Genomic DNA, 26,709 nt, shown 5'->3' with positions numbered 1-26,709 from the left:
AACGTAATCAGTCATATAGAAATGTATCCAGTGTTTTATAAAAAAATTTTTAAAGAATGTTGTCCGTTTAAAAAATGATCAATAATACGGACATGATACGATATAGGAGAGGCAACAAATATCAAAGGGTAATTCAAGGTCAAAGTCGAAAATAAACTGACAGCGCCATGGGAAAAAAACAAAAAAAGACCAAAAGACAAACACCAGTATACAAAACTCAGCATAGAAACCTTAAGACTGCGCAGTGCGAACCCTACATAAAAACTTAGGGGTAATCTCAAGTGCTCCGGAAAGGTAAGTATATCCTGTCCTGTGACACTCATCATGTTGCTCATGGAAGTAAACACCAGGCTGTAAGTTTACTGGATAAAACTGGAGAATAAGTATCAGCATTAAACAAACTATGGTCTTAATTATACTCTTGTTTGGAATCTTTTTTTGTATTTAATAATAAGCTATATTACATAGGTTATTATTTTCATTGCCGCGCTGCACCCTTTCAGATTGTTTATTTTATGATATCTAGTTTTATACACATATATATCGTATTTCAGACTGACAGAAGTAGTTTTCAGTCAGATTATAACTGGTTTGCTCAGAATTACAACAATGCAGTACGTGATATGAGTGGAAATGATGGACCATTCTCATACGGAAGCAGTGTGGATTGTGGATATAAGTTACAACCTGGAACATACGTACTGCTTATACATGCTAATGGGCCGGAAGATCAAAATGATTTTGCAGTTGCAATATATTCAGAAAGACCGGTTGAAATAGAGTAAGTATTACGAAATTTTGTAAACCAACATTTTATGGTTTAACATATTCTAGCTTACTTTGCAAAATCATAATTTTTCATAAACTTTGGTTATCAATTAATATAACAGGAGTTCTAAGTTTGACATTTTTTGCGACGATTTATAATCGCTGTTTTCTTCGAAAATTGCTGAAATTAATTGTTTCCTAAATATTGTTTTGTTATTCGTGTCACACTGCCTGACTTCACTTAGAGTTATTATAACCATATTTATAACACAACTGCTCTTTTTATACATTTATTAAACCTTTCTTTTTTTCTCTGTTACAGATCCAGTAATTTATAACCACAACAAAGCTACGAGACAAACTGTGATATTCATTTTCAGAGACAATTATTTTTGTTGATTTCATACCTTATTTTGTATACACTCTTGTTATCAGTATTACTAAAATATTTATTTCTTGTTAGTCGAATTTGTTATGCATTTTGAATTCAGTTATAATTAAAAGTCTTAAAACATTTAAATCATAAATAAAACAAACCCGAAGCAGACGATAATAAACAACCAAACTGTTCCCGTCTCCTGACAGAAGAAAAAAGATTTCATATTTGGAAACAGCTTTTGCTGTATATTACATCGGATTATCTGATTCATCATTAGTTTGATTCTTCAGTCTTAACTGAAGAAATTGGAATTCACAGCAAAATTTGGAATCCTACATATACTGCCACAAAATTCACGAAAGAGACGATTTAGAAAATCAAAAATCCACCCTATTTCTTTTAGGTATTTACAAAAAACAAACCCTGAGATTTTCCTATCTGTATACTAAATACCTTAGTTTTTACAACAATCCTTATAAAGAACATTATATATAGTGGACCATATGTTCGAATAAACATCGTTCGAAGGTTCTTACCACCATTTGTTGCACAGTAGAAGATGGCCTGCGATGGGGAATTTTAAACCAGTGGTGTCAATCAGATGTGGATTATTTCAAATCTTTTATCACAAACTTTTACAATTTAGCACGTATAATAATAGTTATCAAAGGTACCAGGCTAATAATTTGATACGTCAGACGCGCGTTTCGTCTACATAAGACTCACCAGCGACGCTCAGATCAAAATAGTTATAAAGCCAAACATAAACAAAATTGAAGAGCATTGATGACCCAAAATTCCAAAACGATGTGCAAAATACGGCTAAAGTAATATATGCCTGGGATATGAAAATCCTTATTAAAACCTTTCATTTATCTACCACTACTATATCCCATGCTCCAAGTAACCAATCTTCATGTCAAACAGTCTAGAGTAACTATGAATTCTACAAAGACTGAGGCAGTCATCCTAAATAAAATACAAAACAATATTTACAGATGGACTTAAGATAACAACTCTATAAATATTACACATCTCTGTCTAATAAGAGCAGACATACGGGAGAATAAACTCCATATATACACACGGAGAACTCTATAGTCCTTGAGTACTGGATTGCACAATACAAATTAACCCACAAACACATATAATCAGAAGCAATTATACATCTTGACACGATTCAATTAAAAACTTGAAGAAGTTGCATGCGAGAACAGCTACTGAATCTGCATACCTGATCAAAGAATGCAGCAACAATTGTGGCTGATACTTATAAAATACAACTCTGGTTCCTCTATAATGTGTTTCATGTGACACTTCAATAAAACACGATTCAAAAGACAGGCAACTAATAATGAATTTGGATAATCATCTTAATTTTATTTGTATACACGTTGCAGGTACGTGAAATGTCTACGATTTACCATAGGTGAATCCAATCGGATGACACCAGTTGTGAAATTTATGAAAAACTACTGTTACATAGGCTTTACAAGATTATTTGTTTTTGTTGTTTTGGAAAGTAGCTCGATCTAAAACTACTGTGGTTCATTTGGATATAACTTTCAGCTTATAAAAGAAGGGCTAAAGATACCAGGGGGACATTCAAACTAAAAAAAAATAAACTGACAAAGCCATAGCCAAAAAGGTAAAAGACAAACAGACAAATAATAGAACAAGCCTCCCCTCCCCTAAAAAAAACTGGGGGTGATCTCAGGTGTTGCAAGTGGTGAAGTTGAAATCATCCCTTTGCTAATTTTAAGGCCAGTATAAGTTGGTTGACCGTTACCGAAGATCTGTTTACAGATGACGACGGATAGTAACAACAATTCCGCCATTCTTTTCCCTAAACATAAACTGTCGAGTTATTCTCACCATCGGGTTTGTACTTGCATGAGTAATACGATGAGTGCAAAATACGGAGTAGGATATGTCTACCAATCCGGATCACTTGGAGATCCTACCTAGTTTTGGTGGTGTTTGTGTTACTAAACCTTTAGTTTTTATGTTGTGTTTTGTATATTTTTTTTTGTTCTTTTTTCTTTTTTTTTTTGCGATGGTGTTGTGAGTTTATTATCGACTAATGACTTTGAAAGTTATTCGGTTTCTTAAGCCGATCTTTTATCCGATAGGATATTAATCGCGCTTTGTCGCTTAAAGTCATAAAGACCAAACGAAACTTCTTAATTCTTGCAAATATTTTGTATTGATGAATCAGAATGATTAATTTCCCTAAATAGCACATGTAAGACCTCTCCATCAACAGTTTACGTTCTTAATTGTTAAGTTTTACAAAATCAATCATACGAAATGACAAAACTATCAATTAATTCTGTATTGTAAATTAGTAGTTTTAAATCCTATAGCATCTTAAACACATTTTAATTGTAACACATAATAAATATCAGAGAACAATGTTCTCAGACTATCTAACTGACCTAATCCCTAATCTGGTAATTAGTAGTCTTCTATTTAAATCCATGTTACTATTATCAAATCTTACATAATTTAAACGGGTAAGTGCCATTCGTACAAAAACCCTTGATTGGTCTTTTTAGTTGAAGAATTATAACATTAACTGCGAGCAGATTAAGTCGAAAGGCGTTTCAAAAATCATCTTCAGTGTTTAAAGAACATAAAATTTAAACAAAATATCAATTTTAGATTTAAAAAAAATAGTAGTGCGTATAGTTTTCTCACAAGTTACTCTGCACTATAGCTGTATACTGTATGACGACAATAGTATTTACTCTGAAGTAGAACTGTTGATTGGAGAATGTATAACGGCGATAAAATCTACTCTGAAGTGAGAATGTATGATGGCATTTATATGCACTCTGAAGTAGATCTGTTGATATTAGAATGTAGACCAGTAGACTAATATTTAAAATTAAGCTTGATGTCAGTTTAACATTTAAGGGTACCAATTTTTCTTAAGGTCGAGCATTTTTAATTTGATATAATGAAAAAATGGTTTGCTTTTTAATATTTCTGTGGTCTTTTACAATAGGATATATTAGATTTAAGTGCCTTTAATTGTACGTCAATGTATTCCAGTAATCACTATTACAAAGAGTAGATTAAGTGCGATTTCTATAGATATCGCAATGTCACATTCCAATTCTTAAATACGTCATTAGGATAATCTAAACATAATTGAATCACGATTTTTAAAATTTATTTATAGAATTAAACAACCATACGTATCAATGTCAGAGTTACGTAGATCGTCCCTTTAAAAGACTCCAATCATTGAACGCTTTTCGATTGCGTCTTCGTTTTTAAATAACCGATAAATTTCCAAACAAAATTTAAAATGAACAAGTAAAAAGTAAATATCTTTGATTGATAAAGTTTATGTTGTTGCTTAGCGGCATATGTAAATAGTTTATGGTCAATGATTTTATTGAAATAAAGCTGTGGTTTTTATTGATTACGAGATAAGGTTCATTGAATATAACGGCAGTGGATTCACTAAAAACATCATACAGGATTATATAATGTATGTATGGATATCAATAGGTTTTTTTTTTATAATATTGTGATACTTTACACATTTTAAGGTAGGAGATCTATATGTATACATATGCAATGATCCTATGTAGTGTTCATCTGTTTTCAGTGTGTTAGTTTCTCTCGGTAATTACATCACATCAATTACAAGAACACTTCCTAATGTGTTTTTATAGCTAATTACGAAAGTAGCGCATAGCAATATCAAACTCTTAACAATCTAGTACTGTTTGACATATCTCCTGGTTATTCTCACACATAATGAGATACAACATAGTCAAAATAAAACGCATTTAAAAACTTTGATGTTACCGTATGGCACATCTTAACAATTACCAAACCCCATATTGTATAGTTAGCTATAAAGGACCCGATTTGACAAAACGTGAAACAATTCAAACGAAAACATCAACGGTTTGATTTACGAAAAACAATAAAACTGAAAACAAATAAATAGGATGATGGTTCACAACCACATACACATACATAATGTGTCGGGTTAAACATGTCGATGAGCTCACTCAACCCTCGCTGAAACTGGGACAGTGGTGTAAAAGTATAACATCAGTATAACCTATAAAAGTGAGTTGAAACGGGTTTAACACATCAGATGATACAAAACAAAAATATAACTCACAAAAACACGATTAAGACAAAGTGCAGGTCTGAAATGACTCTAAGTTATTGAAAGATGGTTTAAGACATTAACAGCTCAGAAACAAAAAAAATATTTATCCGTAAAGTAACGGCAGAATATTATAACAAACTGTAAAAAATAGCAGTACAAAATGGCTCGACTTGTTAGATTGGCAAGACGCACAAAAAGTAACTTTTACAAAAACTAAATACACAAAGTACTCTCACACTTTTCGATAAGTTTTATGAAAGACTATAGATAACTTTAAGTAGCAAAACGACCCCGTATATCGAACAAAAGACAAACAGAGTTTGACGTAACAACTGGTACCTTTTCATAATAATATCCCGCCGACAGCATCTCTTTTAATTAGGAACCTTCTTTTTGAAAGAAAAAAAAAACAATTCACAAAAAATACAAAACTGAAAAGAACACGATTATGTAGTCAAATTAAGTCCCTATCAACTATGGAACAATTTCTCTGTGATGTAGTAACTAACATAATTAAGAAATGAAACTAGATTTACATTACTAAATGCGAGAGTTGTCCAATTAGACCCTTACCAACTCCCGAGACTATCTTGTTATTTTCAGTAGACATGTACCGGTTTGTTTTGATACTAATAATGTATTGGTTACAGACTTAATTGACAATACTATAATGATTTGATTGTTAAAGAGAAAGATCGTTGAAATTGATATTAGTCTGGTATATATAGAAACATGTAAGGAACGCCTATTTTTGATACCTATGGTTTTATATAGAAATAACTAAATGACAAAAGGAACACCCCTTTTCTGGAACTTTGGTTTTATAGGTTTTTTGAAAATAGTTTTCGTCTCCAAAACAGTAGATATTGTGTGATATTTTACTACTGACTTACTTATTCGAAGTCACTGATAGCTAGTTCAACTCAAATTTCAAAAAATATATGCTATAAATGGATGGACACATGTAGTATTCATATTTTTCTAACATATGTTTTATTTTCCAATTTCGTTTTCATTTTCGAGCTCGGGTTCTGCGTTTCAAGATTGAACATGTAGCTTTGTTGAATCTTTTTGATCATAATATGTGCCCTCTTTGTATAGTTATCCATTGGATAAATAATCCTTTTTTTATGTTCTCATGTGTGGAGTGGTAATTGTTTCACTGACTCTTAATTACTTGTATTAAGATAATTTGATAGACTTGATTTGTAGACCTATGATAACCCTTGAATAGTTGTTTGGAGTTTGATTTCAAGTGTTGTTTGTACACTGTGTAGTCGCTATAATTTGTACACTGTGTAGTCGCTATAATTTGTACACTGTGTAGTCGCTATAATGTGTACACTGTGTAGTCGCTATAATTTGTACACTGTGTAGTCGCGTTCATTTGCGATCACTTCAAATCATTCAAATGTCAACAACAATCAAATAAAACTATCATGAATTTAAAGGTAGTGTCTTTTAAATTGTAGAAAATAAATAAAATAATAGGGAATTATCATGGGTTGTGCTGCTTCCTCTGATGGTGGAACCCAGTATGCATCACTTGGACAGCATGGGCAACAAAATGTTAGGAGTGAACCACATATAAGGAGCCAACAACCAACACCTTCTCAGCAAAATACGCAACATCAATCACCCCCTCCTCAGCAAAATACGCAAGAACAACCACCACCTCCTCAGCAGAATTCACAAGAACAACATCAACCTTCATCAAACGAAGCACCACCGCCATACGAGGTAAAGAAAAAGGTCACCTTATCTTTATAGTTTAGTTAATTTAAAGGTTTCAGAGTTTGGTGTGAAGTTCATTTTCACGGAACTAGTACACATTGTGTTTGGGTTTTTCTCACTGTGTTGAAGATCCATTGGTGACATGTATTTGGTTTGATGTTATATTTGTTATTCTCATAGGATTTTGTCTAATGCTTAGTCCGATTCTGTGTGTGTTACATTTTAATGTTGTGTCGTTGTTCTCCTCTTATTTTTAATGCGTTTCCTTCAGTTTTAGTTTGTCACCCCGATTTTTTTTTTGTCCATGGATTTATTTGTTTTGAACAGCGGTATACTACTTATGCCCTTATTTCGGCTGTATTATTCTCTTTGATCGGGTTTTTGTCTCGTTGACACATTCCTTATTTCCATTTTTAATTATATTAGTTTATCAATTTATATATTATAGTTTTAATGCCTTTAAGTCGTTAGCACTTTCTTTTTCCTTGATCAGTTTTGATATAATATAATGATTACAAGGAGGAGTAAAGTACTAAGCACTTGATTAACCATGCTACATGTTGAAACTACCCAGTATTCCAATCAGGAAGTACCTCATTCTTTTTTATACTTTTCGTGTCTTTTATATGAATTTAGAGATATGAATCCGTAGACTAGTTTGTCATCTTGTAAATATTTGATTTGTTTGTCAATTATGATGAACGTATTTTTGTTTTTGAATGCAAAATGGTGTCGTGTTGTTGCTCTTTGATTGACTTATACCTACCCTTTTCTACTCTCTATTCCTACGTTTTCATGTTTGAATGGGTTTTCACAAGTCATTTTGGTGGACCGTTAGAGCTTGCTGTTTTGTTTGAACCAAGGCTCCGTGTTGAAGGCCGTACTTTGCATCGTTTTACTTTTACATGTTGCATGTTGTGACTTGGATCCCTGGTTGTCTTATTGGCCCTCAAACCACATCTTCTTATTTATATCTTCATAATACACAGAAAGAATGCATGGATTTCTAAAAAGTTTGCCTTTTTGTATTGAAAAATATATAGCCATACGAAGATGTGGTATGAATGCCAATAAGAAAACTCTCCATTCAAGTCACAATATGTTCTTTAATACAAATTTGAAAGTCTATTTGTGAATTATAAACATGAATGATGATAAAAATAATTTACATACATATAATAAGCTAAAACCATTGTTAAGTATCGCAACTTAAACGTTTGGGTTTTGCCAAAATCATTGAAGGAAATATATATCTCTACAGCAATGACAAAGATAATAACTAAGATGTTATTCAACTGATTTTTTTATAGCACACTATTTTATTTTCAGCCATGAATTATGACAAAATAACAGAAAAGGAGTGCCAGAAAGGAGAACTGGGCGGACACGTCTTTCATTTAATTTTGTTAAATTTATTTTTGTTTGTTAGCTTGTTATGTGTATGTAAAATCTTGCTTATCTTGAATCATCAAAACTAATATTTGGAATTTATTTCAATATCACCATCAGTCTTTGTGAGTAGGATATTCGTTAATTGTTTGTCGAATGTTTTCCGTTGAAGACTTTTTTTTATGCATTATCGACAATTTTTTTTTCTTTGACAATTGCTTATCTGTCTTTCAGTTAATTGTGTTTAATCCTTCAATCGACATTTATTCTAAAAATGTACATGTTGATATATGACATAAGAAATACTCGTCCATGATCTCTTAGTATCTTGCTTCTATTGAAAGCGAATGGTTGTTTTCACATTATTGTTTGCATTTCTATCAATTCAATTTGTGCTAATCATCGGTCCGCGTTTTATACATGTCAATTACTTTCAACAACAAATCCAACGATTTGAATAGGAAAAAAAATATGCACTACAGTTTAAAGTTAAATTGCATGACAAAATTTGTCGGCAAGTCTAGCTACGTTTCCTCTATTTTGGATGCTCGTCAAATGCATTAAGTTTGACCTGTTCTTACACTGTACGAATACAGTGGCGGATCCAGAAAAAAAATTGGGGGTGGTCCCAAATGAATATTGAATGGTATGTAAAAGGTTAAAAAATACCTTCGACATTATGGAAGATCATGAATTTGGACAACACCATGCAATGCACATATTCCTAGGTAAAGGAATTTAAAGACATTTAAAACTGATTTTTATTTAAGACTCTATACAATATCTTGCAATCTAAAATAGCACAACACGCAACTGTCATCTGAATTAGGCAAGCTGTAAAAAAAGTTTAGCTAAAATGTTCCGGCGAATAGGAAAAATAGTTCTACGTAAAATTGTTCAAAATTTACTAATTTAACAAAGAGTCGTTTATCAGGTCATTCAACATCATGCGTCGCGGGTGTTTCCTTGTAAAGTTATCTATAATTTGTTTTATTTTTAGTTCCAAACTGTAGTGTACATGCATCAACGCAAGTCCGTTTAAACGCGATTGTCCCATAGTTGTTCTCGGGTAGGTTTTTAAAAGTGATAACTCACTGTTGGATCGCTCACATTCGCAACTCGTCACCCCCATGGTAGCTATGATTTTTAAGATAACAGAAATATTTGGAAGTCTGTTTTGCAACATACTTTCAGAGCACCGGCTACAGTTTCTGGTTTTGTAGATGGACTCGGCAAATCCATATGGTAAAAGTCTACAAAATGTTTAATTTCATCAAATGTTGCGCTTTTCACAAATGCCGGTACCAACTTCAGTGCTTGAATTGCTGTTGATGTTGGTGGAAAAGAGGGAAAAGGGGGGCTCAAAGAGATAGATAAACAAATTTAATTTAATTTATTCATAATGATTGTTTTTTTCAAAATGTACATAAATGAAATTTAAAACCGAGACTCCGTTAGTCGCACAATGCAATTATATATTGAAACTTCACTTAAAAATACAAAAAAAATTTGTATTTACCTTTCAAAATAAGAAGTCAATTTCTTCATATTGACGAGCTGTTTTGACAATTTAATTACATGTATACAGGTGAAACGCATTGATTGATCCGTATTCTATCATTGTGACACCTCCAGGTATCCAGGTAATCCATAACCAATTAGTCCGATGAAAGGATTAATCTTAAGTGTTAATTTGTTAATTAGCTAGTTATTGAAAAAATAGACACTTTAAACAAATTTGAGGTTTGTCATGGGGGTGGTCCGGTGCGCCGTGGGACCACCCCCTGGATCCGCCACTGGAATATATGTGTGTTGCTTAACTGTCTTCCAAGAAATTGGGTTGTTTATAGCAGTAAGTTGTCTTCTACTAAAAAACAGCTTACAGCACTATGAATAATACCCTCAAAATTATTTTAATTTTAGAAACAATTTGTTAACAATAGAAGCTAATTTATGATGAAAATTATCGTTTGTTTAATTGTAACTACATTTTAAATGTCATACCAATAAAACAAAGCAAATTGTGGCAAAACCTAGATTCTTAGTATAAGTATTATTTGTTTAATCTTATTTAATAATTGTATGTGTACTTGATGAAGTTTTCATTTTTTTCCCTTTTTTTAAAAATTCAGGTCAAGTTTTATAGAAATTACCTTTCAATTTCGATTGAAAACTTGCTAATTAAATTCAATAGAAAATAAAAAAGTAAAACAAATATTTCATAGATAATCCAGTATATTTCAATAAACGTACTTCCCCTCTTGGTCTTTTGTTACCTCTGCGCTTTCTACTACAGCCAAAAAAATATTGAAGTTGCTGTTTTGATTCAATTTAGCATTTTGTTTGGGGGTATGTGTGTGTTATAGAAGTCTCGGACAATTTTCGTTTTTGTATTACCAAATAAACTGTGTGTATCTTTATCACATTTTTCCTTGACACATTCAATTTTGTATACTTCCTACCTGACAATCATATATAATCGATCATTTATTTTATTTCTTTACTCCTAAAGTCGTATTTTGCATTAAGAAATAATACTGTTTGGAGCATCTATGAAATTTTGTTTGAAATCTTAAAGATTCTTAACATCAAATGTACGTGCCATATTAAAGAAACTATTTTTATTTGAAAGTGTCATGAAACAGTTTAGTTACATGTAATATTGTATTTCTACATAGTGCTATAGTCTGTTGTTTAAAGTAGAAGAGAGAGAAAACAAAAATTCTAAAACATTGTATTAGTATGTTATATCACTACGCAAGATTATATTAAACGTTACGTTTTAATTCGAGTTATTTTTTATAGCCATCTTGTTTATAACCTTCAAAATATATACGTCAAAGCTGAATGAATACCTTCTGTAATTAAAGTCTTCAAGAATGGACATCTGGACTTAGTTTTCGATTCTTTATTTTACAAAAGGATTTTATCATTTTCTTGATGACGAAGTTATTTTCAGCTTTAATTCAAAATGTATATTGTAAAAATTTATACTTTATCAACTAGAAACAACTTAGACTGTAACTCCTTAAAGTGCATCCGACCTAAGTTGGCTTTGAATAATTTCTTGCTTGTTTTGGTTATTTAGTATCCTTTATAACTTTGTAAATTCCCAGCTTCTGTGTTCTCACTTAAATATTCAAAGTTTGGTGACTATGTTTCCTAATTGTGAACGTTCCATTTCTATGTAACAAAGTTGCAGGTGCATTTGTAGTATATATCATCCAGCTGATACGACATTCAAGGGCTTGTATGTGCTAACATGATTTCCTTGATAAAGGGTTGCTGCTTACAAGGAAGCTATTAAACTAAGAGTTCCAAGCAGTGGAGTTAAGTCATACCTTCGTAACAGACACAGCACTAATTGGTTTATAATTATGGAATAGCTGTTTCACATATGACGACTGACATTTTCCAATTATTGTAATTTCTCTCCTGTCCTATTTTTCTCAAATGTGACCCACCGAATTAGAATTATCACCAGGTTTGTACTTAAACGAGCAACACCACGGGTGCCACTGGTATAGCAGAATCTGCCTGCGATCAACCTCATGTTTGGTGGGGTTCGTTTTTATCAGTTATTCTTTTTCTATGTCGTGTTGTGTTATTTTGTTTGTGTTTTGGTCTGTTTCGTTTTTGTCATGGCATCGTGGTATTTTCACTCATGAATTTGATGTGTTTTGGTATCTTTTGCCTATCCATTGGTTTTGGTTACTCTGGATGCAGATAATCGAACGAATTTAAAAAAAAAAAAACAGATTAATTTCCGCTGGATTCATACTGCTGGGAACTTTTCTTTTTTCCGCGGTCTAATGACGGGTAATCTATGTTTTTGTTGGTTGTTAAGTCATCAAAATTCCGGCTAGCATTGGATGTTTACTTGTACTAGTTTGTTAGTCCTTGATGGTATAGCCGGAAGTCAGTGTTTGATTGCAGGATGTTATTTCTAACCATTGTGAAAGCCATTGGTGGTTTGCTTTGTAGTCAATGGTTGCTTATATACTTTTTTTCGTGGCGGTCTACCTGGTAGTTAAATGTTTGATTGTGGACTGAAGTTCTTAAAGGCCTGGCTATGGTCAAATGTTTGCTCATGCACTGTTCGTTCTCGAAGGCCTGGCTATGGCCAAATGTGTGCTTGAGGTCTATTAGTTCGCGACGGTCGGTCCTGTGAATTTTTACCTAAACATACCAAGTGAAAAGTATAGAACTCATGTATAACTTTCACCGACTGATTAGTATTGATTTTCATTTTGGTATCTTCGTCCTTATTCATATAGTTCTGAACCTGAGGTCGCAACGGTTTGCCTTGAGGTCAAAATATAGTTTGTGGATTGTTACTTATCGACGGTAAACCTCGTGATCAAATGATTATAAATATATTGTTATTTCAATAGGGTCTGCCATGTAGTTAAATGTCTGCTAGTGGAAAAAAGTTCTCAAAGTTCTGGCTATGGTAAAATGATTGTTTGTGCTCTACTAGTTCTCGTATGCCTGGCTATGGGCAAATGTGTGCTTGTGTTATTTCATGACAGTCGGCCTATTAGCCAAATTACGTGTGTCCTGTTAGATCGCAACGGTATGCTTTGTAGTCAAATGTTTGATTGTGTATTGTAACTTCTTGATGGTATATCTTGTGATTTTTACCTACTTTTCTAAACATATCAAAGTATAGAACTCATGTGGAACTATCCCCGACTAATGAGTATTGATTCTCCTTTTGATATATTCCTCCTCTTTTGTATAGTCCTCAAATATGTAAAACTTTTAGACTTCGCTATCATTTGTTACATGATTTGTAAGTCTCATGTGTATAAATATTTTTTTCCAAATATATGACTGACAGTAAAACAGTTAAATTTGTCTTTTGCACGATTATTTGCTTGTGAGAAAGCAGTTTTATGATGCTTGCGATTAGGGTTGCATTTGTTCTTGTAGATAAATACCCTGTGAGAACGAAAAAAGAGTTGACGCCCACATTTTAGACGAGATTGATGTTTTAGTTTTACCGAAAATAACTCTAACACCTAAAAAATCCAAGTTACATTTGTTAGGGAGAACACATGTGCACATACATTAGTTGAAAATTCAAGAACCATTGCATGCGCCTGTACATTCAATCGAGGGTTTTTTCTTCTTGTTTAGCAGTTTTTTTTTGTGTAACCAAATTACATGTATCTTGTTATGAGTAAGATTCACTAGCATGACAATACCGTGAATTAATTCACGAAGGCTTCCTATATCTAATTACTTCTGTACAGTGAGTTTACAAGTATATCTGAAATTTGATGGATGAAAAGACTAACAGCAATGTTCTTTTACATTGTACTAACTAAATTTATCTTTCTTTAAGAATAAATCAGCACCTGTGCCAATTGTGGCCGCCAAACCCAAAAGTGCCGATAAAAATGGCCCAGTTGGAGTTAAAAGCAGTGATGCCAAAAGTGGAGTTGACCTTTACAATACTGACGATATGATGTTACCTGGGCTGCCAGACTTCACGTTAGCCGAGTATGTACCAACAGACATTGGAACACATGAACTGTTCTTAGATTTTCGGACATCGTCTGCAGATTTTCCCACACAGGAACCTCCCAATCCTTACGGAGATCTGTATACTGATTACGAATTCACTGTGGATGTTGCATTTCCTAAAAGATCCGATTTGGAATGGAAAAGACCTATGGTTTGTAGCCATTGCACACTTATTCCATTTCTGTCTATTGTATAGTTTATATCATTATATGCATTTCTGAAGTGATTTAATCTGGAGAATAAATGAAACTATATACATGTATATGCATTCCCTGATTTATATGGTGTAGGAAGTATGGATGTTTATGTACGAGTATACTTGTAATACTTATGTTTAAAAGGCATCAATCAATAAACTCAAGTTACTCGATATTAAGAGTTCTTCATCAACAATGGACAATTACCAGACACCAAGTAACAAGCCGCTATACCAGCTTTACAACAAACATCGACATATATCGCGAAAAAAAAAATAACAAAACACGAAAATACAATGTTTACTTAATTCCTATTTTTTTCACCTAAAAAATAAATTAAAACATTGTTTTTACAGGATGTCGCAGAAGAACCTGTTCTCTTTTCAGAGGGGACGACTAGATTTGACATTGGACAAGGTGAAGTCGGCACTTGTTGGTTTTTGGCTATGGTTGCCAACATTGCAGACAAACCAAGATTACTACGAAGGGTAAGAAGGCATAATCATAACCGAAATATTGATATGTTCAACAACTAAAAACTCAAAAACAATTCAGAAATCGAAAAATTGTCTCATAGATAAGGTTTACCCTTGTCAAGCGCAACAGGTAAAGTTTATTTAAGAAATCGGTTATGTGAGGGTATACTTCCATTGACACGACACCGCTGGATCAATGGTAAACAGGGGTACAGAGTCCATATTATAACCTTTTAGTTTAACTTGGATGAATTATGCTGTCTGTAATTATTTGAGTTCATCAATTATGTAGTTGTAGACGGGTTCGGTTGTTTTTGTGTATGTACATTTTGCGTTAAATGTATAGTTATTGGTATATTTGTGGACCTTTTTATTCAAGAAAACCTTAAAAAAAATCACGCTTCGTTCTCATGAAACTCAGTGTCCTGTACTTTATATTTGCACTAAGGCATTTAAAGCTGCTGGTGGACTTTCAACTATTGAAGGTAAAACCCAGCAGCCAGTGAATCGATACAAATATTCCTTAATTAAAAGACCTACTTTGTAATCAAGTTTCAGTACATTCAAGAAGTATTCAGTGAAATTTAAGCAGAGAGAAACAAGGTGGGTCGCAGGATGTAAACTATCAAATCATTTTCTCCTTTTATATTACAGGTAATTCCAGGGGATGCTTACAAAATAGGTTCGGATGACTATGATGGGATATTTCATTCTAGGTTCTGGAGATTTGGTGCCTGGAATGATACTTATATTGATGACTTTCTACCTATTGTGTATGAAACAAATATAGCTGGGGCTCACTCTGCAACAGACCCAAATGAGATGTGGGTGGCTCTCCTGGAAAAGGCTTTTGCAAAGTAAGTCTAATGGCTTTTTTCTAACAAATATTAATTTCGAAACATGCTTGATTTTCTAGTAGAATAGAATACTCATCAAGATAATAACATGATTTAGTGATCAAAATTGAAGTGAAAATCTTACCGAGACATGACAAAAGAGTAATAGGACGTATAAAAAAAAATATCAAATATAAACACATCAATATCTTTCATACAATTAAAAGAAGAATAAATGTATTCATTTACAATCATATCGTCTGTCACCAAACGATTTGTTATTCCCAATATTTTTATAGCTTTGAATTTTAGTCAGCTATTATACTTTTGATTAAAATTGAATTGGAAGACGTTTTGCTAACATCTTAATCGATATCATAAGTATCACTCTCATATAAATCATATTTGTTTATATTTTTAAAAAAGTTAAACAATGACTCCGTGCGGATATTATGTTTTTAATGCTATACTTTATTCCAAATTTTCCGAAATTCCCTCTCATCGATCCTCGTGTGCAAATTTTCATTCATAACTTTTGTTCTGACTGTAGAAGTATTTCTCTAACAAAACAAGATCCATACAGTAGTGTTTATAAAGTCTTCGACTTGTTTCGAAATTCTTATCTAACGTTTTTAAATTAAAAAAGTAAATTTCAACAGATTATATGGATCTTATGAAGAAATAACAGCAGGATTAACAGCTGACTCCTTCATGAACTTAACAGGAGGAGTAGCAGAGATGATTGACTTCAGGAAGAAAAGGATTTCGTCTGAACGATTGTTCCAACGGTTACATAATGCCTTCCAATGCCCTACTACTATGGTTGGGTGTGCTGTTCCGGTATGAACATCAAACATTTATTTATCTTAAAAATTTAGTATAAAACACACGACTATGTTGTATGATGTATAACAAAAAATCTGGCTTTTTTTATAATGATTAAAGTCATCGAAGAAAGAGCTTAATCGATTACAAACAGTTTAATATATAAAAAAAAAAAAAAAAAAAAAGGTATTATATGTACACGCCGATGAGAAAACATCAAAGTCATTAAATAATTTTTTTTTAAAGAAAAACACAAAAAAAAAAAAAAAAATTAGTAAAGCGTAGGTTGACCTGTTCACCAGCAGTTAAAACCGTCTTTTGCACCAATTCATAGATATATATTTTCAACCATTGCAATTGGTCTTTACCGATTTTTTTTTGATTTTTTCTTGATTTTTTTTAACACATCTTCAAGATGTTTACTAGTTGTTGAAGACCACACAGTGACCTGTTCAAATATCATAATGGATTTTTGTCTCATAAGCAATATTGCCATATCGATAAATATTCATTTGACATTGACATACTAGTAGATGATTCCACAGAATCAAAATATTTTAAGGCCATTACAATAGTGTTATGGTGTAAGTTTGGATCTATAAGACGAGGTTTTGAATAAATCTACCTCCGCTGATCTAAATGTGAACATCGTTATATTTAATATTATATATGAACATGTACATTTCTATCAGCAATCTAGAACAAGCAATATTCATGTCTCATAGGCAACATGGAACAAATATTATTAAACATTTTCTTTAGATATCTTGAACAAATATTATCAGTATATGTCTCAAAAACAATGTAGAACAATTATGAAAAAGAAAGAATCTTATTATTAATCATATTCATTTATGGCATTGCAGGGTAAAAATGATGGTAAATGTGGATTGGTAGGAGGTCATGCTTACTCCATGAATGGAGCTTTTGTCGTAAGTTCATCTTTGTTCAGTGTACATTCCGAAATTGGTTTAGGGTGGATATTAACAAAATAAACAGATTAAAAAATCAAATTTCGTTGATTGGAATCGGCCTACAAAATATTGTATCTCAAAGAACTGTGACAAACATGATCGGTGTTTAATTCATATGAGAATGTATTACTTAATATATTAATGTTTTAAATATAATAATTATACTGTCATTATTTACTACTGATACTATAACTTATAATTGGTAACGTTGGGTTTTTTTTTCATTTAAAGGTAGGTGGTGCCAAGTTATTAAGAATAAGAAATCCCTGGGGCAACGGAGAATGGAACGGCCCATGGAGCGATGGGTAAGTATTTCTTTTTGTTTTTGATGACTTACATACGTTGTTGAAAAAGTATTAAAATTTATTTATTAAACTCTTACTTTAAATTCAATTAAAAATAGTTTAAAACAATTTACAAATCTTCAGAATATAGTACAATGCTATGTAAATGGTTTATTATTATTCCAAAACGGCAAACTTGATTGACATGTGATATTTGATGATCGGAGCGTGTTGTCTTCAATTGTTAACCAACATCACAGGTTTATTTTAATCATATATTAATGATGTTGTGGGATACTATATATTTAATTATACGGAATTTGCGGTCTAAAGAATAAATATCATGTGGCTACATTTTTCTAACTGGATGAGATGCATTTTTAGGAGCCCTGAATGGGATTCGGCCCCATCAGACTGTGTTCCGCCACCTTCAAAAGACGACGGAGAATTTTATATGGATATTAATGATTTCCTTGGATACTTTGAGGATTGTACCATTTGTAATCTAACACCGGATTTTGACAGAGATGGAAACCCTAATATGTTAAGTAAGAATAAGCAACAATAAAGTACCCGTATACAGCAGAGATGTAAAAGCACAAAAAAGTCCCAAATTAATGCACGATGGATAATCAAAAAGTAACAATATAAAATGATGAATACATTATCATATTGACATTGGATTTAAATATGAAAACCTTCAAGGGAATGACGCTATATTACACTTAATAAATGGCAGAATTAAATTTGAAGTCTCAGCATAGAAAAGGAAAGATAAAGATCAAATCTATTTGACGGAAGATCTTTGAGATATATGTTGTCATCATCCCTTTACAACGCTGCCATGATGGTTACACATGCTAAAAAGTACAGCTGAGCGATTAACAATAGCGTGTAGCTAAGAACAATTATGTATAATCAAAACATAAAGATTGATGAACAATTCAGATTAAATTTCGTTTCTTTGAATTTCTATCTTGAGACAGGCTATTAAGTTAATTGTTAAATATTATGAATAATCACAGCCTGTTTTTAACAGACAATCTTTGGAACAATAAATACCGAGGCTAACAATGATATGTCCCCATACAGCTTTAACCAATGAGTTCAACACATACTGTATAGTAAGCTGTAAAAGTGAGAAACACATAGTTTAATATGTTTTCCTTTTTTTTTTTATCACTCAGACTATGTTACGTGTATATATGGAGATTGGCGAGATGGAAAGAATGGTGGATTTGAACAACGAACAAAGAATCCATGTTACAGTGTTACACTCGGTGACGAAGGTAATACACACTGTAAAAATGTATACTTAATAAACTCATCATAGATACCAGGACTAAATTTTATATATACGCCAGACGCGCGTTTCGTCTACAAAAGACTCATCAGTGACGCTCGAATCCAAAAAAGTTTAAAAAAAAAGCTAATACTCCTTAGAAATTTTGATATAAGATATGTGAAAAAAATGGAGATTATCAATTATTCTATCTTCAAATTTAATGTATTCCGTATATCGAAATTGTTTGCATAATCTGAAGACGTGAAGATAAATTTATGAGTTGTCAATGTTTTTAAGTTATAAAAATTCTGAATGATGCTAAATAAAGGCAACAGTAGTATACCGCTGTTCAAAACTCATAAATCCATGGACAAAAAACAAAATGGGGTAACAAACTGGCTAGAAAAAGATAAAAAAAACACCTCATAAATACCAAAATTGAAATGTTGCCCGCCCTACGATGGTTTTATTCACAAGTTTAATCATAAGTGACGTTCGAAATACAAATCAAATTCAAATTTTAAAGAGCACTGAGGATGCAAGGTAATCGAGGGTAATCTATATCTGTATTTCGAAAAAATCTAAGTTTTGTAAACAGTAAATTTATTATGATAACAATATATGTGATACTATATGTGACCCATATAACTTTACTATGTTTGGTGCTTATTGTTTTGTACATGTATTTCTAATTGTAGCAATGGACGATGAAGGTAAAGTTGCTCTTGTTGTGCAAATAGTACAAAGAACATTAGAAAGTAGGGACGATACTGCTGATGTAAGATGTGATCTATTCAAGGTATGTCCTTCAGTCTGTCATCAATACATATAATGTGTTTGAGTGTTTCGCATAATGTAAACTAAGCTAGTAGAGTATTGCTGTGTATTTGTTGCTGTTTATTTACTTACTCATAGATTTGTTTGGCTAATTTACAGAAATATGAATAAATATCTTTACGAATATGACATCTTGAAGGTGTAATCATCTTTTAATGTGTATTCCAAACATTTAGAAGTCCATAAAGAGTGGTAGATTTTGTTTTAATCCATTTGAAAAAAAACTCAACGGCTTTTGATTTTATATAGCATACCTCGCACGAAAATGGCTATATATAATCAAGACAAGGCGTAACGGTGTTTGAACATTCCTTAGTAGGAGTTTTGTGAAGGTCATCACCAATAATGTTTATATGGTATCCGAACTAATTTATATTGTAGGTTCTTAGCAGAAACGGCCATTGCGTTTCCCTGGAACTGTTAGGTGACAAGTCTAATCTATACATGGGGAATGTACAAAATACATACAGATTCCTCGTTGAACCGGGTTCATATGTGGCTATACCCTCAACATTGGAAGCTGGATACGAAAAAGAGTTCCTGATCAGATTTTTTACCGCCGGTCCTCTGTCAAATCCTCAGTAGGTTTTATGTTTGATAATGCAAACAATATAGATAATACGTTAAAATTGCTAATTACTGCGTTACAAGTTATCTATATAATATATATACACCAATGACAAAGTCTTTTGACAATGCGACCTATACAATGACAAAACTTTCCAACTCTTTTCGTTCAATGGTACCATGCAGTATGTTAGATCTTACTGATTTTCCTGTCAATGGTACCATGCAGTATGTTAGATCTTACTGATTTTCCTGTCAATGGTACCATGCAGTATGTTAGATCTTATTGATTTTCCTGTCAATGCTACCATGCAGTATGTTAGATCTTATTGATTTTCCTGTCAATGTTACCATGCAGTATGTTAGATCTAATTGATTTTCCTGTCAATGCTACCATGAAGTATGTTGGATCTTATTGATTTTTCTGTCAATGCTACCATGCAGTATGTTAGATCTTATTGATTTTCCTGTCAATGCTACCATGCAGTATGTTAGATCTTATTGATTTTCCTGTCAATACTACCATGCAGTTTGTTAGATCTTATTGATTTTCCTTTCAATGCTACCATGCAGTATGTTAGATCTTACTTATTTTCCTGTCAATGCTACCATGCAGTATGTTAGATCTTACTGATTTTCCTTTCAATGCTACCATGCAGTATGTTAGATCTTACTTATTTTCCTGTCAATACTGTCCATACAAAAACATCTGTGTGGCTCTTTTAATCAGGAACGTTTGAACAATAAGGTACATGAATTGCGTATTTCATGACAATGCTGTTCCTAGAATCCTACTGAATCTTATCTTGTCAATACTTTTTATACAATGGTATGTCTTTCTTCTGGTTCTTCTCCTACCGGTATTATCTATATACTGGGGTGCAATTTGACACTATCAATAATGTCTGTTTTTTATTGCTGATTTTTGTAGTACTAGTACTTTGTTGCTTTTTTCCTATCAATAATGCACATAGAAAAAAATCTCTTATCCCGTCCATGCAATCTTTCTGTCTTTTTCTCCTATCAGTGAAATTCATACAAAATGGTGTATCTGGCTTTTTCTCCCATCAATACTGCCCATACACTGTAAATTCAGGCATGTTACTGACTTTATCGTGTCAATTGAAGCACTAACACTCGATTCCTTGAATAGTATACACGTACAATGAAACAAATACAACAACATCGAACAACATATGTTCCCCAATGCAAATACTGTTTGACGGGTGCAAACCAGTTTTACGTTACCACAAACCTTCCGTTTTTTCTATATCAGATGTTGTAACGTCATTACATATTAAAACACAGTTAAAGTTTGCTATTAAGTAGATTTTTTATCAATATCAGTTTCTAAATATTATTAACGCTATTACGTGCTAACGTTTTTGTCATTTTAATAACGTGTTATACTTTTCTTTTATTTGTTTTTATGAAAATTGCTTGCACTGTTTAGTCTGTTTTTATTGATATCCATTTAACGTGGATCGATACTTGTATATCCCGTCATGTTGTGTTATTGTTCTATGATAATTCTTGTATTCTTGTCTTTCATTTTGCTGATGTGCTTTGTCTATGTGCCTTTAATTATTTCTTTAAAACATATGACGTGGCTCTGTACTTATACATCCCGTTATTGTACTATTGTAAATCATTTTTGTATGCTTGTGTTTCATTTTTGCTAATGTACTTTGCCTACTAGTATATGCCTTTTTATGTTTCTTTAATACATTTATGACTTGGCTCTGTACTTATACATTCCGTCGTTGTGTAATTGTACTATGGTAAATTTGCGCTTTCTTGTCTTTAATTTTTGCTAATATGCTTGGTCTTTCTGCCATTTTGTGCTTCTCTGTCACATATGTGTTTGTTTTTAAAGTGATTAAGATTAACACATTAACACAATGTTGACTGTGGTACCCCTATTTTTAAAATTTTTACCTATAAGTCTGTAAGTTTTGTTCACACATCGTTGTCAATATAATGTAATTCGATGCGACTGTCATACCAGTTACTGGTTTAGCTAGCTTTAAAACCAGTTTTAATTCACTAATTTCTAAATAAGAAAATGCCTGTACCAAGTCAGGAATAGGACAGTTGTTATCCATTCCTTTGATGTGTTTGTTGTGTTTTTACTAATATATTAGCGAACTTTCCTCAGAGCTCAGTATTTTTGTGATTTTAGTTAATTTCTTTTTTTATATATGTAAAACATATACAGAATTGTATTTTACGTGTTAGTCTTCCTTGTGAACGCCTGAATTTTTGAAATAGGTATACTTTCTGTAATGATATAGGTTTAAGCAATCATTTAATTTCAGTAAAATATTCATTCTATATATTATGTAATGTGTATGATCAGATGAAATTTACAAAAAGTTGTTTTCTTATTTTTACAGACCTTTGTCGGTACCACTTATGGTGGACTAACATTCTTCGAGGGTATCACTAGATCACTAGTCGATACGTCGGTACTAACCTGACTTATAACAAACTGTTGAATTCCTCTACTCGTTTAGAAATTTAGAAATGATTTAGAAACTTAGGTTTCAAACCATTCAGTCAAAGTAGAATTGAAAAGCGAGATTGCTATTGCTAACACTTCAGTTTATCTTTGGTCATATTTCTGTTTAGCTGTTACGTTTCTTATACATTTTTTGCCTCCAATTTTTCGGTTTTGGACCTTTCCGATAAAGGTATATCAAGAAAAGTGTTGTAGTTTTCAGTTTTAAAACAATTATTAAATATCAGTGAAATATACATCCTATCTGTCATGTTATTGGTTAGACAACTATTAAAACATCTCATTATTTGGAATGCATTTGATCATAGCCTTACTATTGATTAAAGCAATCATTATATTTCAGTGAAGTAGACAACATTACTATCATGACAGGAAGGGGTAGAAATGGCGATGATCCAGCGGAAAACTCTCGTTTTAGTAAGTTTTGTACTAACATATACTAAAATTCACCTTACGACACTCACATACTTAAATCATGTATTAACTTACTTGGAAAAGATAACCTGAGATGTATTTGGCTACTTTTATGTGATTTTTTGTTATGAGGATGTTCTACTGTTTCGTTTCTTAGTTTTCACATATTCGCTTTCAGTGTTCCTGATGAAGGTACACCCATAAAAGCGATTCGAACACATGCAATTTACAACGTTTTGTTTGAATTTGTTTTAGTAATTTTTGTACTAACACCGACAAAATCATGAAATAAATTGTGTACTCCCACTCATTTTTATAAATTTACTGTTAACAAAACTTTGAATTTTTCGAAACACTAAGGATTTTCTTATTCCAGGAATAGATTACCTTAGCCGTATTTGGCACAACTTTATGGAATTATAGATCCTCAATGCTCTTCAACTTCGTACTTGTTTGGCTTTATAAATAATTTGATATGAGCGTCACTGATGAGTCTTGTGTAGACGAAACGCGCGTCTGGCGTACTAAATTATAATCCTGGTACCTTTGATAACTATTATTAATTGTACGTATAATTTTTATTTGCACACATACTTAATCCCCTATAGTGAGGTTTATTCTCACAGAAACTAAAATCACGTTATCCGAATTTGTTCTATCATTTATTTAAAATCACGTTTTGCAGTAAACTCTTTACTAAATAGTAAGTCTGAAGCTACACATCACAATACAATGAACTGTGTACCAACACAATGTAAAATAAAGTTGAACTATACTTTGTACTAATACAAACTTAAAATCACGTTATAGTTAGTTTCGTACTTACATATACTTATATTACGCTATAATAGATTTTGTACTCACACATAACAAAATTACAATCTAGTAAATTTTGTACTCACTTATATTAATTGTAAAAAACTCCTGGACCAGTATTGCATAAGGCCAAAAATCACAAGTACAAAAAGGATAAAACAAAAATATAGTGCTTATAGTCAATAAATTTAGAAAATATGCTGAACAGGTGACAACTTTGCGATCTTTAATAAAAAAAAAATGTCATTCATTGGGTTTCATACAAAATTCTATAGCAATATAAATAAAAAGTTTCATTTTAGAATGTACAAAATGTTCAGTTGGTGCATTCCAAAGTGGTGTCAATGCTGGAGGACAGATAGCGTGTGAAGGATTTGCAAATAATCCGCAATATCTATTGACAGTCAATGACGGTAAGAACTGAAAGCATGTAAATGATTTGTAAATAACCCTCAATAGCAAAATGTAAGAACATAAATTAAAACACAAATTAAAACACAAACTATTTATTATGTAGACAACAATATAGTTCAGAATTTTTGAAATACTAAGGCTTTTCTACCTCAGGAATAGATAACCTTAGCTGTATTTGGCAAAACATTTAGGAATTTTGGTTCTCAATGCTCTTCAACTTCGTACTTTATTTGACCTTTAAACGGGTTTTTTTTTTGGGGGGGGGGGGGATTTGAGTGTTACTGATGAGTCTTTTGAAGACGAAATGCGCGTCTGTTGTAAATGAAAAATTTAATCCTGGTATCTATGATGAGTTTATTTAGCATTTATTTTATTACAAATCGCGTCAAAGTTATACAATTGTTAAAATTAGTACAACTTTTCTTATTCAAAAGTAAAAAAAAAAGGTTTGGATTGACACATCTTTGAACACGATCGTTGATTATTAATGTTAACCTCAAACTATTTCAGAACAAACATTAAGGGTTGAAGTCATGCAACCAGAAAAGGATGACGGATTTGCACTTGGTATTAAATTGTTTGAAGTAAGTGTATCTTTTAAATTTTCACAAGAATTTAAAGCATACTAAAAGTTCGTCCATCTGTTTTAATATCGAAGAAATTCGTGATTTTGACCCTAAACTTATGTAACGTTAGTATAGTGGTGCACGATTAGTACTTATGTTTTTTCGAGTATTTTATTGTCGTTGTCATTGTAAGTATCAAGCATGTCGTAAGCAATAGCGAAAAACAGATTATCAATAGTCTTTCAAACTGAATAATGTTGAGCACATTAGATATCAAGGTTGTTCTCCCTGCGATGAGATTGTAATTTCGAAGCACCCGCTCATAAGAAAAAATATCGCTTTAGCTATAGATGTAGATTCAAATGCACCCGTGATTAATTGTACGAAAAAAGGGTTGATTAAATTCTTGAATAACACCTTGAAAATGAGAGACAATAAAAGGAAATTTCTCATTTCGCCAATCATGCCTCTGATGGCTTGAACGAAATATACCCTTCCTAGAAGTCCTTCATAAATATTCATGAGAAAACATGAAATATAAAATCAGACAAAGAAAAGTATCTGAAAACTATAAATCTATCATTTAAAATGTGATTATTTTTTTCATGCTTGAATTTACAGGCTCCTGGAGATATTTTCCCTGCTGATTACGACTGGCTGAATGAAAACTATGGCAATGCTATTAGAGACAGTGAGGGTGGTGATGGCCCTTTCCAATTCGGAACTTCTGTAGACACATGTTACACGGTTTACCCGGGAACATATTTACTTCTTATTCACTGTGATAGTGAAGCGGATGAAAACGATTTTTCTGTGGCAATTTTTTCAGAATGTCCAATTGAAATGGAGTAAGTTATCATAAAAGTCATAACAGGAATTTACATTTAATTAAAACAACACTTTCATTTTATATGTGCTTTACCAAAAAGACAAACGAACTAATACATCGTTAGTTTAGTCTTATTAATGTTTGTTTGTCATGAAAAGTAAGAGACCTGAAAAGTAATATTAGCACATAAATTTAAACAATTGATGAAGTTTGAAGTTTTCTGTACCCATATTTTAAAGCAGATGAGAGCGAGTAACAAATATCACACACACGTTAAGTGGCAAAAGGACAAATATAAACACTGAGTAGCATAGTTTTTTTTAATTTTTCTTTCAGATCAGCACACGTATAAAAGGAGACAAAGGATATTTATTGTTAAATGGTGGAGCAAATATATCTAATTCCTGAGATGAATACTGAAATGGAAGGATATTGTTGAACGTTGAAATAGGGATGTTTTAAACATGCATACTAAACTAGGACATAGAAACTGTCTTCCTGCTCTCCTACAGTAGTATAATCATCAGCAATTGATAAATAACCAGGTTACCTCTTGTTATACACAAATACATCCTAGATGGAAAATATGCATCAGGTTTCAATCAAAACCGGATTTGTATACGACAATCTTTGAATTTAAAAAAGTATTTCATAATTGACTCATCTGTGATATTTTCTTTAACATATTATTTGATTAAAAATGCAATTTCTTTTTATTGCTGCTGTATTGTATTGTATTGACAACAAATAGCGACGAGATGGTGTAATGTTACGTAAATGCATCAAACGTTGTTTCACATTAACTCATTGCTACTTGAAAAACTTTATGTGACGCTCTTTTAGTTGTCCTCTCACCAAATAACTGAAAGTTTGGTGACTACGTTGAACGCATCTATCCAATATAACTTAAATTAACACAACAGAT

The 26,709-nt window shown here is 32.2% G+C and overlaps 2 protein-coding genes across 6 annotated transcripts in view; both read left to right on the top strand.

Moving 5' to 3' along the window:
• The window catches only part of LOC139513840 (calpain-2 catalytic subunit-like), a 35,072-nt gene extending 33,842 nt beyond the window's left edge, over window positions 1-1,230 (top strand). For all 4 annotated transcript variants that reach the window (XM_071302690.1, XM_071302688.1, XM_071302686.1 and 1 more), the window contains exons 16-17: window positions 555-781; window positions 1,091-1,230. In XM_071302690.1, the coding sequence (XP_071158791.1) occupies window positions 555-781; window positions 1,091-1,106 (243 nt within the window). In that variant the 3' untranslated portion in view covers window positions 1,107-1,230. The remainder of the gene's footprint in view (window positions 1-554; window positions 782-1,090) is intronic.
• A 3,340-nt stretch (window positions 1,231-4,570) lies between these two features.
• Window positions 4,571-26,486, top strand: LOC139513839 (calpain-9-like). Of its 2 annotated transcripts, none has more exons than XM_071302684.1 (17): window positions 4,571-4,649; window positions 6,761-7,028; window positions 13,762-14,094; window positions 14,497-14,628; window positions 15,271-15,473; window positions 16,112-16,292; window positions 17,144-17,209; window positions 17,483-17,556; window positions 17,920-18,083; window positions 18,723-18,824; window positions 19,519-19,619; window positions 20,039-20,238; window positions 23,089-23,162; window positions 24,278-24,388; window positions 24,900-24,973; window positions 25,577-25,803; window positions 26,121-26,486. In XM_071302684.1, exons 2-17 carry the CDS (start codon window positions 6,789-6,791, stop codon window positions 26,134-26,136), a joined length of 2,298 nt encoding a protein of 765 aa, XP_071158785.1. In that variant the 5' UTR covers window positions 4,571-4,649; window positions 6,761-6,788; the 3' UTR covers window positions 26,137-26,486. The 2 variants fall into 2 exon arrangements, with proteins under 2 accessions (XP_071158785.1, XP_071158786.1); XM_071302685.1 differs by having other exon boundaries at window positions 4,633-4,710.
• The last annotated feature ends 223 nt before the right edge of the window (window positions 26,487-26,709 follow it).

This window comes from Mytilus edulis, chromosome 2, assembly GCF_963676685.1.
Source record: "Mytilus edulis chromosome 2, xbMytEdul2.2, whole genome shotgun sequence".
Taxonomy (NCBI): domain Eukaryota; kingdom Metazoa; phylum Mollusca; class Bivalvia; order Mytilida; family Mytilidae; genus Mytilus; species Mytilus edulis.
This window is presented reverse-complemented; position numbering and strand designations above follow the sequence as displayed.

Bases quoted from the DNA above. Each gene is read 5' to 3' on its own strand.
- LOC139513839 (XM_071302684.1), top strand. From the start codon at position 6,789: ATGGGTTGTGCTGCTTCCTCTGATGGTGGAACCCAGTATGCATCACTT. The intron at 14,629-15,270 runs GTAAGAAGGCAT...TTTATATTACAG, and splicing joins AACCAAGATTACTACGAAGG to GTAATTCCAGGGGATGCTTA. The intron at 20,239-23,088 runs GTAGGTTTTATG...ATTATATTTCAG, and splicing joins GGTCCTCTGTCAAATCCTCA to TGAAGTAGACAACATTACTA.